Below are 14,237 nucleotides of genomic sequence, written 5' to 3' on the forward strand. Positions count from 1 at the left end.
ACCTCTGCCTGACTCCTGCCCTGTCTGCTGGCTCTCACCTGCCCAGGCCTCCAGATGCAGCTGTGGTTCACATGGCATCCGGTGCAGTAGCAGTCAGGGCAGTGGACAGCAGGGGCCTCTGCAGCACTTCTGCCCTCCCCGCCCCACTGGCCCTGCTCCTTTGCAGGTTACAATGCACTTCGTTACAACCAATCCAATAGAAATAGAATTTGGCCGGGTGCAGTGGCTCAGGTCTGCAATCCCAACACTTTGGGAGGCCAAGGCGGAAGTATCGTTTGAACCCATGAGTTTGAGACCAGCCTGGGCAACAAGATCTTGTCTGTACCAAAAAAAAAAAGAAGAAGAAGAAGAAGAAGAAGAAAGAAAAGAAAAGAGAAGAAAAGAAAAGAAAAAAGAAAAGGAGCAGGGTTTGGTGGTGCAAACCTATAGTCCTAGCTACTCAGGAGGCTGAGGCGGGAGGATCACTTGAGCCCAGGAGGTCAAGGCAGCAGTGATTTTATAATTATCTTATTAATACTTTCTTATTAATGAGATATTATGCATTCTTTTTTACATCCTCAGTCTTCAAAATCTGGTGTGTATTTGTACCATTTCAATTGCTCAATTGCCACATGTGGCTAGTGGCTACCATATTTGATAGAGCAGATCTAGAATATAAATGAAAGTCTATATACAGTTGCAGTTATGATTCTGCTAATGTTAACATTGGTAACATTTTGTTATATTCTCATCTAGTCTTTTCTACATATATTAGTTTTGCAAAGCTGAAGTCATGTTGCTTATGTAACTTTCTATCCTCCTCTTGCTGTTTTGTGCATCTTCCTAAATCATCAAAGGTTACTCACAACCACTGTCTCTAATTATATCAGACTATCCCATCACTTGGATGTGTCATAATCGTTTTAGCCACTGCCAAAATGTTGGACAGCAACAGTGTTTCAGTAATATAAGTAATGCTGAAATCATTATTTTTATATTCCTTGTGTTCTTAAGACCTTGATATAAACCTCGGTAGCATTCTAACCATTTTTAATAAAATGACCTTTGAATATCATCAATCAGTCAAACAACTGGCAACAAGTGATTTCTGACTGACAGCTGAGACATCTTAGGTTCTCATCACTCACCTTTGACACCTGGTTCTGCAACCTAGGGCAACCACTTCACTTTTCATGCCACAATCACTCCATTTATAAACTGACTGTATTAGGTGATTTTTAAGGGTCTTTCCAGCCCTAACCTTCAGTGATATTTTTCCCTCACCCTCACATCTAATCAATTAACCTGTCAAGCCAGTTATTATAAGTCATCATAAGCAAGTCATGTCAAAGCCACCGCATAAACATTTCAAATTCATCCACGTCTCCCATACCCACTCATAATGCTTTGTTCAGGCCCCCATCATTGCTCACCTAAAGTGGGACAAGAATACCTAGTGCTGAGAGATGAGGTTCTAAAGTTAACATCAGAGTCCCAAATCAAGAATAGGACTAAATGGGCTGGGTGCGTTGCTCATGCCTGTAATCCCAGCACTTTGGGAGGCCGAGGTGGGTGGATCACTTGAGGTCAGGAGTTGGAGACCAGTCTGGCCAACATGGTGAAACCCCATCCCTACTAAAAATACAAGAACATGATTAAAGGAGAGGTGTGAGAACACATGGGCCTGGCACGGAGGAGGTGCTCAGTGAATATTTGCTGCATTTGAATCTGAAACCAGCCTCAAGTGACCCACCTGGATCTCACTCCCTGAAAGTTATGGAGGAGGAGTTCACAGTGAAACACTGGAATTGCGAATGCACCCTGCTGTGTGCCCTGCCCCAGACACTAGGTGCTGCAGGAAGACAAAGACTTGGCAGCATCCCCTAAAGGGCTGATAGTCTAGAGGGGGAGATAGGAACCCCTGTGCACAAAACAAGCATGCCTCAGGCGGTGTCTTCAATGGAAAGACCAGATGGAGAACAGAACAATTATCTGAGCAAATCAGGCAAGCCTGCTGTTGAGGAAAAGGCTGAAGGAAATTTGTCCTCCTGTTTCCTTTGAGAACCAAGGGGTTAGGGCAGCCAGAGGAAGCAAAAGTATTTCAGCTCTAGAAACAGAGTTCTGGTCTGTGCTGTATGATCTTAGGCAAACTATGAGGCTGCTTTTTTTATCTCAGTATCTTCATCCATAAAATGGAGATAGAGTAATACCAACCTGGCACAAACCTACCCACCTACTGGATTAAGTTGTTGTGAGGTTCAATAGAACAATTGCCAGTGGGGAAAACAGTTATTAAAGGGGTGACCTAATAGCTAACATAGACAACGGACAACATGCCTCCTAAGAATCTGCTCTGAAAGGAAATGTTTAGTCATCATAAAAAGCATCTGTAATGAACTTTATTTGTTTAATTTTATTTATTTCCCTATTTTTATTAAAAAGAGTTGGGGTCTCGTTATGTTGCCCAGGATTGTCTCGAACTCCTGGCCTCAAGCAGCTTCTCACCTTGGCCTCCCAAAGTGCTGAAATTACAGGCATAAGCCACTGCACCTGGCCTGCCTTATAAATTATAAAGTTCAGTAAAGGCTGGGTGTGGTGGCTCATACCTGTAATTTCAGCACTTTGGGAGGCCGAGGTGGGTGGATCACAAGGTCAGGAGTACAAGACCAGCCTGGCCAAGACGGTGAAACCCCATGTCTACTAAAAATACAAAAACATTAACCGGGCGTGGTGGCAGGCGCCTATAATCCCAGCTACTCCGGAGGCTGAGGCAGAGAATTGCTTGAACCTGGGAGGCGGAGGTTGCAGTGAGCCGAGTTTGCACCACTGCACTCCAGCCTGGGCGACAGAGCGAGACTCCGTCTCAAAAAATAATAATAATAAAATAAAAAATAATTATAAGGCAATTTCATGTGCATTTATTTTGTTTACAAAACCCTGTCAGTACTATCATTTGCACCTTTTACACTTAAGGATACTGAGATTTTGCTCCTTTTACACTTAGCTTAAGAGAGCTTAACCAACTCATTGCAGTTCCCACTGTGAGGTCCAGATTTAAGCTCTCTGACTCCTTGGTTCTCACTCTTTCCCCTACACTGTGCTGCCTTCCTATTAAAATCCTAATTACCAAAGCATTAATATTATTAACATAAATATTAATAATGTTTGTTATATATGTTTCCATTTGATCAAGGACACTAAAACCTCAAAATAGAAACTCTGAAAAAAAAGTCTGACATGCAAGAATAGCAAGTTCACTTTCTCATATAAAGGGAAAGTAGCTGTCCCCATCTGGTTTACATTTCATGCTATACAGCAGGAAATATTTAAGTTGACAAATAGGATATTTACAACTGCAACAGATACTTGGCAGTTAGTTTTTAACAATTGTTGCAAATGTGATTTATTTGCTATTATAAAAGGGTATTACTGTGCGAATATGACTCCTGAAATTAGCTTCAGTTTAGCAAGGGGCCTTGACAGCTTGACCTCTTAATATCCTTATAATGACGCCATTTACATTCAATGCTTACTCAAGTCACTCACTGCTAGATTTGTTTGAAAGGAGTCCACTCTAGGGCAGATGTATTATGTATTTTAACACACAGAGTTGGTGAGTGGGGCAAATGTAGGCCTTCTAAGAGGAAAAACTGTTTAATCAAGTCTTCATGAAAATGTGTTAGTTTCCAACTTCCTACAGTGAAAATGCATTATGCTAATTACAGCATACTCCAGAAATACTTCATGTTTTCTCCACAAGACATTTTCATGGCATGTCTTATATTAAACACAAACATGTTCTGATCTTCTGCAACTTTAGTTTCTAATTTCACTGGAGAACTGTTACACAGGATAAGGATTGGCTGGGCCAGGATCAGGGAATGGGAAGAACGTAGACTTGGAGTCAGGTAGAATTGGATTCAGATCCCAACACCACCACTTCCTAATTCAATGGACTTGGGTACCTCCCTGAACCTCAGTTTCTTCATCTGTGACATGGGGTTGTTATTTTTATTTTTATTTTTATTTTTGAGACAGAGTCTCGCTCTGTCACCCAGGCTGGAGTGCAGTGGCCGGATCTCAGCTCACTGCAAGCTCCGCTTCCCGGGTTTATGCCATTCTCCTGCCTCAGCCTCCCGAGTAGCTGGGACTACAGGCGCCTGCCACCTCGCTCGGCTAGGTTTTTGTATTTTTTAGTAGAGATGGGGTTTCACCGGGTTAGCCAGGATGGTCTCGATCTCCTGACCTCGTGATCCGGCCGTCTTGGCCTCCCAAAGTGCTGGGATTACAGGCTTGAGCCACCGCGCCCGGCCGGGGTTGTTATTTTTTAGGCTGCCACAGAGATCCGAGATATTTATAAAGCACCCAGCTTCATAAAACTGTAGGTACTTGATACACTGGGCCAGTCTTGTTTTTGTTGCTTGTTTAAAGGTCAAATGTCACCTTCATGATGCAGCCCTGACTTCATTAGACAAATCCAGTCTGTCCTTTCTTTCTGCTTCAATAGTACTTTGTTCCACCACCATTATTTTATCACATATAACATTGTATTGTTTAATGGGATATGTATGTATCTGTCCATCTGTCTTCACTTTCTGTTTTTTTTTTTGAGATGGAGTCTCACTCTGCCACCCAGGCTGGAGTATAGTGGTGTGATCTCGCCTCACTGAAACCTCTGCCTCCCAGGTTCAAGCGATTCTCATGCCTCAGCCTCCCAAGTATCTGAGATTACAGGCGCACGCCACTCTGCCCAGCTAACTTTTGTATTTTTAGTAGACATGGCATTTTGCCATGTTGGCCAGGCTAGTTTCAGGTGATTCTCCCGCCTGGGCCTCCCAAAGTGCTGGGATTACAGGTGTGAGCCACCGTGCCCAGCCTCTCCACCTTCGTGATGGCAGGACCTATGCCTATTTACCTTTGACTCTCCAGTGACTAGGACGATGATATGCCTTGAACATTGAACTGAGGAGGGTTCCAGGGGTGCTTCTGGATTCAATGTGGGGGTACAGGATGACAAGGGCAATTAACGTTGATCTGCCACAGGAGAGGGAAGAAGTAACACATGACCTACTTTTATCATTGCCAGTTGAGCACATAGTAGCTGCTCAGTAAATATTTGTCAAACGAATTAATGGACATTACTCAGTTACCTAGCAGTTGACATTAACTTATAACTAAGGTCTATTTTTTAAAGCATTTGAATTTTTATTTTTATTGCATCATAGTATTCTTCTAATAACACTGTGATACAGCTAGGATAAGGTGTTATCACCAATTGACAATTGAGAGTACTGTGACCTTGTAGGATTGGTAAAATAAGATTACCCTTCACTCTCATGAGAAAATGGGGATAGACCTAAGACTTAGAGGCCAACCATAAGTTTCCCTTAAATATCATATTGAAGTTCCCAGAGGGGCTGTCACTGCTTTTTCCAAAATCAGGGCAAACTGCCCTTTCTCATATTCGTCACTCTTTCCCCCTCTTTCTGCTCTACTGTAGTTCCCCAACCTCCAAAGCTTCTGTCCAGTCTCATTTTCTCAGTAGAAAACCTGGCACTGACCATGTGCACTGACCTGCAGGCCATGGGCAGAAAAATCAAAGTCAACATGAGCTTTTCAAGGCTTGGCGTCTCTGTCAGATTGTGTTGGCCAAGTATTTCTGTACCTTCCCGCAAGAACGTTGAATCTTCTGAATCAGACTCCATTTCTCAGTTGAACAATGTAGAAACAGAAGGAAAAACATCTACTCTATTAAGACACGTGGTCCCTGGTTTCACTTAGTCTGATGTAGTTTGGCCTGGTTGGGCAGAGGTGGGGCCTTCGCTACTGTTTGCTGATCTCACCCTCACTTCTACCGCTCCTGTTTTAATCAGGTGTGGGCAACGGGCCTTAACCTCGCATATAGTGACCAGCTGGCCCTGACTCAACTCACCTTATACCTGACAAACGGCCATTTGGATTGCAGTTTGAGCACCCTGGAAGTGCCCCGCTTTGTTCCAAAGGAAAAGAAGAAAACCAACCGCATTAGTGCGCTCTCAGTGCCGGTAAGCAAGAGATGCTTCCTGAAGGTTCTAGGTGTTCAGCAACACCCACTGCCACTGCCTGAGGTCCGTCTAGGAGCCAGGCTCTTTGAGTACAGGAAGAAGAGAGAGCCTCAGGCAAGTCACTGGACCTATCTGAGCAGGGTCTGGAAATGCGAATATGTTGGTCAGAGGAAAGGGAGAAGCCATTCCCGGATGAAGCTGCAATCCGTGGAAATGCGAAAGAGCATGGGGCTCTCCTCTCCTTTTTCTGGGCAGGTATACCTACACCCATTGCCTCAACTACCAGCTGTTTCGCACAAAACCCGTATTGTTCTAGCCCAAGTCTCTTTTGTGAGCTTCAGATTCGTGGGTCCAAAATTCCACAGAACATATCCAAAACTGCATCCCTTTCGTCTTTCTTCCTCCTGTACTTCCTGTTAGTGGATCAAGCCAGAGGCTGATAAGATAACCCCCAGCCCCACATCCAGTCAGCAAGCAGGGCATATTGAGTCTAGCTGCTAAAATGCCACTAACCTGACCCCTCCTCTCCACAAAGATAGTGTCTTAGTTTCGGCTTCCGCCATCTCACACCTGTATTCCTCTTAAGATTCCCTGTCCCTGCCTGTCCCCTCCACCTAAACAGACACGGCAGCCAAGGTAGTAAGGTGGAAAACCAGTCTGAGCATGTTGTTCCCTTGTGTGTGATTGTGAATGGACTCCTGTGATCTTCAGGAAAATCCCACTTCCCAGCTTGGTTAAGGAGCCCCATCATGATCCGCCTCTTGCCACAGCTGCCGCCTACGCTTCTCGTTGCTAGCTCCATCGGTGAAGGGGCTGGGGCCAGAGTCCTGGGGCTGGCTGCAGGTTACCAACCTCAGCACCCTGAATAACAAGGGGCATAGCCCTCTGGAGACAGTGGGCGCTTGATTGAACAGGCTAGGTTGGTCATGGAGACAGAGAACAAAGGCCAAGGGGACCAGATGCCCTTTGTGCAAGAGTGTATTGGGGACTCTTTGGCCACACTGCCCTCACAGCTGCCAGGGGATTTCTTTGGCCTTTCCTTACAACAGTGGGCTTCATACTTTTTTGCAAATGAAACTCTACTTGAAATCCAAATATATCAAACAGATAAAAGAGGAACTCTAGTGATTAATGGGACGCAACACGAGTGTCCCAGAGATACCTTTTCCAAGTGGTCTCCTTCCTCTCTGGTGAACCCCTTTGGGTCCAGGAGACACCTCTGGATTTGAATAACCTTTGTTTGACTCTTCCCAGGATCTCTGCAGTCACCATAAGGAGGGTACCTGATGTCTTGGGGGGCACAGGCAGCCTCCTCCTTCCCCTCTTCTTCATCCAGTTGTCCAGTGAGGTACCAGGAAGAACCTTGCTCACAGGAATCCCCTTGATCTCATTCCTGAGTAAGAAGAGAAGCAGAGTTGGGCTAGAGAGGAGAAACAGACCTCTTTTAATTATGACCCAGGACCTTGCTAAGAGGCTTTCATGTCCAACTCTACCTGTGGCCTCCATCCTCACCAAAGAGACCTGGGAGACCCTATGTTCAATGCTAGAGGGAGAGACAGCAGTGACACTTGAGCCCTTCTGGCCTAAGTCTATGCCATTTCTGCAAGAAGCTGGGGGTCAGGTGTGGTGGCTTGCACCTATAATCCCAGCACTTTGGGAGGCCGAGGCAGGCAGATCATTTGAGCCTAGGAGTTCTAGACCAGCCTAGGCAACATGGCAAAACCCTGTCTCCACAAAAATTAGCCAGGCATGGTGGAGCATGCCTATAATCCTAGCTACTGGGGAGGCTGAGACAGGAGGATCACTTGAGCCCTGGAGGTCGAGGCTGCAGTGAGTCATGATAGTGCCATTGCACTCCAGCCTGGGTGACAGAGTGAGACTCTATCTCAAATAAATAAATAAAATAAAAAGCTGGAAGCAGAGTGGTATTCAGCACAAGACTTCCAAAGACAATTGCAGCTTTTAAGTATGTTGCTTCAGAAGGCTATCAGCAGAAGTTGTGCTCTGAATGAGAAGCACTCCCCCATTTTCCCCATGTTGCCCATAGGTTTCATTCCTAGCTATAGGCAACATTCTTCTGTGATCAAGTCTTAAACACTTTTAGGAACTGCATGCACACAAAAGGGAGGCATTACGATCTTCAATAAGGCAAATGCCTCTTCAATCACTGGAGAAAAGCTCTGCAGGTTTTCTGATGTAGGAATAAATTGAAAGTGCTTTTCATTTTAGAAAGATATAAACAGATATTCCCACCTTGGTGCCACTATGCTTGGGTTGTGCACACATCCTCCTGTGCATGTGTACACACATGATCAGCGATTTTTTAAAAAAGAAGCATGTGCACATGCATACACAGTACAACTCACAAGCAAATCGAAGCTTCCGGAACAAGTGTGAACAGACTATGATGCCGTCAAGTTTATGATCAGGCAGTTGACAGCCTCCTTTGAAGATTGAAGGAGAAGAAAATGAACAGATGAAACCACAATGATAATCAGAGCACATTCAGAACTAATGCCTATAAAATGCTTCTAGTGTGGGTCCTTTTCTTTAATAATACGCTCTATAGAAGGAAAGCAAACACCTTCCTGGACTCTCAGAAGAGCTGTTGTCTCATCTCAGAAACAGGGGGCAGAACTGCCACTCAGACCCGTTTAGACCAGGTGAGTGGGTTTCTGATTCACTGACCTCCACAAAGAACCACAACAAGACCTGATAAATCCCAGACGTGCATGTTTTAGAAATGAAAAGGAATCACCTAACAGTGTTTTAACTTTCAATTAATGTTCTGTCCAAACCGGCATCAATCACCACCCTTTTCTGTCAGTTTTCACTCTTCCTCGCCCTTTCTGGACCCTCCATACCATGGTTGGTGAGTGTCCAAAAGGGAACATCTTTGCAAACATCTAACACAACCCAAGTCATTTATACACATTTTAGCAGCACATGATCTATAATGAATGATTAAGTAAAACCTTTTGTGTTAAATTATGATGTTAATAATGATTCTGTCTCCTGTAATTTATTATAAATTCTCAAATGCTTCGGGTTTGATTTTGATAGAATGCAACAACAACAGAGTTTATATGATGACTTTATTTTTAGAACTCCTTTGAAGGCACACATTTCCCTGCTACTGCTGCTACTGTAATTATGTACAAAACCAATCACTCATTAGAGTTAGGATACATTATCTTCTAGACAGATGAGGCTAAATAAACAACACATTAATAATTCAGAGAGCAGTTCATTATGCATGTGGATGCCTGCTTCGTAACTGAAATAAGAACCTCATCAGCCTCTGCCAACCCTTAAACAATAGTTCTATGTTATTGCAGCCACATTCAAGTTTACGCTTGTTAAACTGCTACTTGGATTATTTTATCAAACATTCATTTATTTGTGGTCCCTTACTGCCGAGAACAGATTTTGGAAGCTCCTTTTTTAAGTTAATGATTTGAGCAATGGGTGTTATTAATTCTCAGAATATTATAAACATGATTAATTTTCAGGCAGAGATTTATTACATAAGGATTTCAACTATGTCAACTGAAATGCATCACTGTCAAAACAAGTATCATGGCGAAAATAGAATATGTTCCACACTTCAAGTGCTGGTGCTCAGAACTAAATCAATTTAAATTGTGGCTGAAGCAAAATTATATTCTCCAGTGAAAAGGAGTATTTTGAGCTTCCTTTATTTAGCTTGAAGCATTCTTGTTAGATTGTGATTTAGAAAGGTAGTTTAATAAGACTAGACTTCTACCAAGAATATTTTGTCTTTTATTTTTTTCTCCTGTTTTACTAGAAAAGGCTAACCTCTGAAATTCCCACCCATTCCAAATGTGGCCAGTGGAAATTTGGAGTGAAGAGTACTGGTCTGGGAGTTAGGGATCATGAGTTCTGATCTTCTCTTCTGGCCTCAGTTTCCTCATGTGTAAAATAAAGGAGGGCTACATGATCCCCAAGGTCACTTGGGAGATTTGATTTTATGGGGCCTATAGAAAGGACTCTGCACCAAGCCTGGCCCCGGCAGCCTCATGTGTTGTGGATGGCTGAAGGAGGGGACATCTTCTGTACCGGGACACAGGAAGGGCCCATCCCTCTATACTACAGCCTTCACTTAAAAGGTCTTTTTCTTGCAGGATCTTTTAGAAAGGAGTAATATTGTAACAGGTTATATTCTAAGTTCTCATCAGCCTTTACCTTAGCCATCAGTTACTACTTTCAGCAAGGATCAACTACAAGTAAATTCTGCAGATATTTACCCAATGCCTATTTTGTGCCAGGCACTCTACTAAGCACAGAGGATATAAGGGTGAGTAGCAAAGCGCTCCGGTTTATCAAAGGACACAGAGCTTTTACTCCACCCCAAGTACTTTACTAAGTGCTTTCCAAGAATCTTTTTGCAGTCCAATATATTAGGCAGGTGCTGTTATTATGCTCATTTTTAGAGAGGAAGGCGAGGTTAAGAGATGTTAAGCATTTGTTAAAGGTCAGTAAGCAAGTGAGTAGGGAAGCCAAGATTTAACCTTGGCCTGTGTTTAACTGTCACGTGTTCCAACATGCCTTGCATCGGCTGAGGATCAGTGATCCAGCCCCAGAGTGGAGCCTGTGCTCACCCCTAAAGAAGTCTCTTTTTGAGACCATTGAGAAAGCTATTCTTTGAAAGGAGGATGTATTTCCCAGTGTGACGAGGTTGTCTCCAGGAATATTGCCATTATCCATTGGCTTCACGTCTGCTCTGAGCTCAGCCCAGCTTCTGAGTCTCACACAGAAGCATTAAATAGACCAGATGTTCATAGAGGAGTCTTAGATTTTAAAAAGGACATGTAACTGGACATGGTTTCCTATACATAGCACAGATTTCCAAGCAAATAACACAGAGCATGGAAAAGAGCATGTCACTTATACCATGAACCATGTAGAAAAGCTTGACTATGTTTTTTTAAAAAATGAACAGTTCACACACTAAAAATAGGCGTGAAATATACATCTTCAACTTTTCTAAATCAAGTTTAATGGGGTTCTCATTTAATTTTTTGAAATACATAATATATTCACATGGTTCAAAAGGCAAAAGGTGGAAGCAGTCACACATTGACAAACCTCCTTCCCACTGATTAGTTCCCACCTCATCCTACAAAAGTAACCACCATTCTGTGTCATATATCCTTTCAGAGCATCTTTTTACATACACAAGTAAATACACATACAGGTGATCCTTTTCCCCCTTTTATACCCAAAATGTAGCCTATAATACATACTGTTCTGAATCTCACTTTTTTCTTTGGAGAGCTTTCTTTAACACTTCATAAAAATGTTCTCATTTCTTTTTTTTCAGATTCAGACACCTGAGCAGTATCATTTCTTTTTTACAGCAACTGCTATTCCATTGCATGGATGTGCCATAATTTATCTACCCCATGGGTAGATTTTTGGGTTGTTTCCAATTTTTTCCTATTACAGTGCTGCAATGAATAACTTTGTATATATATCACTTGGCACATTTCAGATATATCTTAGAATATATACCATAAAGTGGAATTTTGGCTCAAAGGACATAACCATTTTTAATTTCAATAGATATTTCCAAATCATGATTTCTTTTTTGATCCTTGTCAAACCTAGATAAATTGTACAGCATCAGAAGAGACTAGTTTTTACAAATCAACCTTTTAATAATTATGTTTTCTATTTGTATAATGCTTTATACTTTAATTATACGCGAGCTTATTTGATCCCCATGATAACCCCAAGAAATCGATGTCAAGGATTATTATATCCATTTTACAGAATAGGAAACTGAGGCTAAGCAAGGTTAAGTGAGCTGCCCAAGTCATAAAGGTGGTACATAGCAAAGCCCAGGTCTTCTGATTCAAGTCACCTTCTGATGAAAAGGTTTTTTGGTTAGTTGGTCAGTTTTAATTTTAAATAATTGACCTTATTTTTGAAACTATTTAGTTTAATACGTGAAAATAATTGCTAACATTCACTGAGAGCTTACTATGTGCCAGACACTATTCCAAGGTCTTTATATTCTCATCTAATCCTCCTCTCAATACTCCTATGCTATTCACTTGTGCTATCAGGCTGGATATAAGACAACCCTAGGTGATTGATAGTTTTTTCCTGTATAAAGCATGCAGTTGGCTAAGTCTTCTAAAAAGTCGGTGTATCTTGTAAGTATTATTCTAATGCATTTATTTAGTACTTAATATGTGCCAGGACTTTCACCAAGCATCAGGAGACAAAGATACTTGACAAAGTCCCTATCCTTAAGGAGCTGAAAAGAAAGGCTATAGAGAGAGAGAGATGTTGCTATTAAAATAGATAACATACACAAGGAAATACCACAAGGCCTCATTTAAATGCCATTTGAGTGACAGACCCTCAGCTTGCTGCCAGAGTTCTCAGGGGAAATGACTGTGAACTGGCAGGGACAGGGAACACTTTACTGAAAACATAGAACTTGATCCTGCCTTAAAGACTAGAACAGTCACTAACTGGCAAGGAGGGGAGGACGTCCCCTAGCAGATGGCACAGAGTCCAAAGAAACCTGTGGTCTGCTAGGAAAAGGCAGTGAACCAGTTGGACTGGAGCACAGAACTGGGGAAGTGCGGAGCAGGAGAAGTAGTTGGAAGGGTGCACTGAGCAAGTTTGGGGAGGTCTACCCACCACACCGGGTCTGAATTTCACCTTGAAGGTGAAAAGGCCTGAATATTTCTGAGTAGAAGGATGACACTGACCAACCTGTGTTAGGGGAAAATGATTAATCTGGTGATACTGTTCAGAATCTCAGGAGAAGGGGGAAGAGTAGGGGGAAGAACAGCCTGGGAAGTTACATTTATTGTAGATCCAAAATCCTTTCAAAGGAATGACAGCAAAAATAGTAGCTACCCTTTATCAGGTTCCAGGCACTGCAGTAGGTGCTTATTTAATCATCAGAAGACAGAGAATTTCAATGATCTGTTCAAGATCACACACATAGTAAGTGGCCTTGTCAGGTTTTGAACTTCTTTCTCACTCCATATAACCTTTCCACTCTTTCCACTACAGAATTATGCTTGTATCCTTACCTCTAACTCTCCAGGCAATAAAGGTCTGGACTAGGATGGTGATGGTTACGGAAAAGAAGGTTGGGAGACATGTACCAAATATCCTGGCTCTTCTTTCAGATTCTTTATGCATCACAAGCCCCGGTCTGGGAGGAGGGGGAGTTGCACCTGCATCTCTAGTGAAGAAGAAACCTCAGGGTAGCCCACCCTTACGTGTTGTCTAGTAATCATGTACTACTGGACAGTAAGCTCTTCTGCTGTGCTTTGGAGCCAAGATACATAGTATTGCTAGATCGTGCTACCACATGCCTGCCTGCCTACCTCTATTGCTGGCTGGGGCCTGGTCTTGGTTTTTCTTTATATACTATGGCAGCATCAGACAAGTTTAGAAGACAAAAATAACCTTGGAATTATCTTGTGAATTCATGGCAATTACCATGCAATTACATGCTCAGTAACCACAGTGGAATTCGAGAGTGTTTACAGTTCACTTCCATGTGCAAAAGCCCATGCTTCTGGATGCTTCTGGGCTTTTCAGTGTGAAGGTGAGAGCATGGCCAGCCTGGTATGGCAGGGCGAGCAGGCCTGGTGGCCATGCCCTTCCAGACATACTGGCCAGCTGGGCCAGAACTTCTCCAAGCCAGTTCTTGTTACCCCACCAATTATTCCTGCTTAGTCCACCAGAGCCATGCTGTCCTCCAGCAGGCAAGACCCAGAGCAACTGCCCTGAGTTGTCCTCCTCTAAGGATGGCGTGACTGTCCCCTGTGCCTTGTAATAATCACCTGCTTTTGCCCCAAAGTATTTATCAATGGGCAGTGTCTTTCTTGAATTACTTATATTTCTTGAATTCAAATTATCCTTGGAAGAGTCTCTTAAGAGGGAAGAGCTATCCACCTAATCTATTTTGGTTATTCATTCTCTTTTATGTAATAAACACCGAGTGCCTGTTCTGTGCTGGTATCATGCCCAAACCGGAGATTCAGAAACCAAACAGCACCTGCCCCCAAACAGCGCCTGCCCTCAGAAAACTCCCAGTCATGGAAGGGAGACAACCAAGGGAACAACTCATGATAGGTCAGGGTGACAGTGTACAGCTGTGAGGCATATGAGGGTCAAATCAGATTTCTGTTGTTAGAAAAATCCCAATGGCTACAA

At 42.9% G+C, this 14,237-nt stretch overlaps 1 protein-coding gene across 2 annotated transcripts in view; it reads left to right on the top strand.

The window, feature by feature from the left end:
• The window catches only part of IQCH (IQ motif containing H), a 257,001-nt gene that overhangs the window by 214,200 nt on the left and 28,564 nt on the right, over positions 1-14,237 (top strand). For both annotated transcript variants that reach the window (XM_050795929.1, XM_050795930.1), the window contains one exon: positions 5,853-6,023. In XM_050795929.1, coding sequence (XP_050651886.1) covers positions 5,853-6,023 — 171 coding nt within the window. The remainder of the gene's footprint in view (positions 1-5,852; positions 6,024-14,237) is intronic.

This window comes from Macaca thibetana, chromosome 7 (assembly GCF_024542745.1).
Source record: "Macaca thibetana thibetana isolate TM-01 chromosome 7, ASM2454274v1, whole genome shotgun sequence".
In the NCBI taxonomy this organism is placed as follows: Eukaryota; Metazoa; Chordata; class Mammalia; order Primates; family Cercopithecidae; genus Macaca; species Macaca thibetana.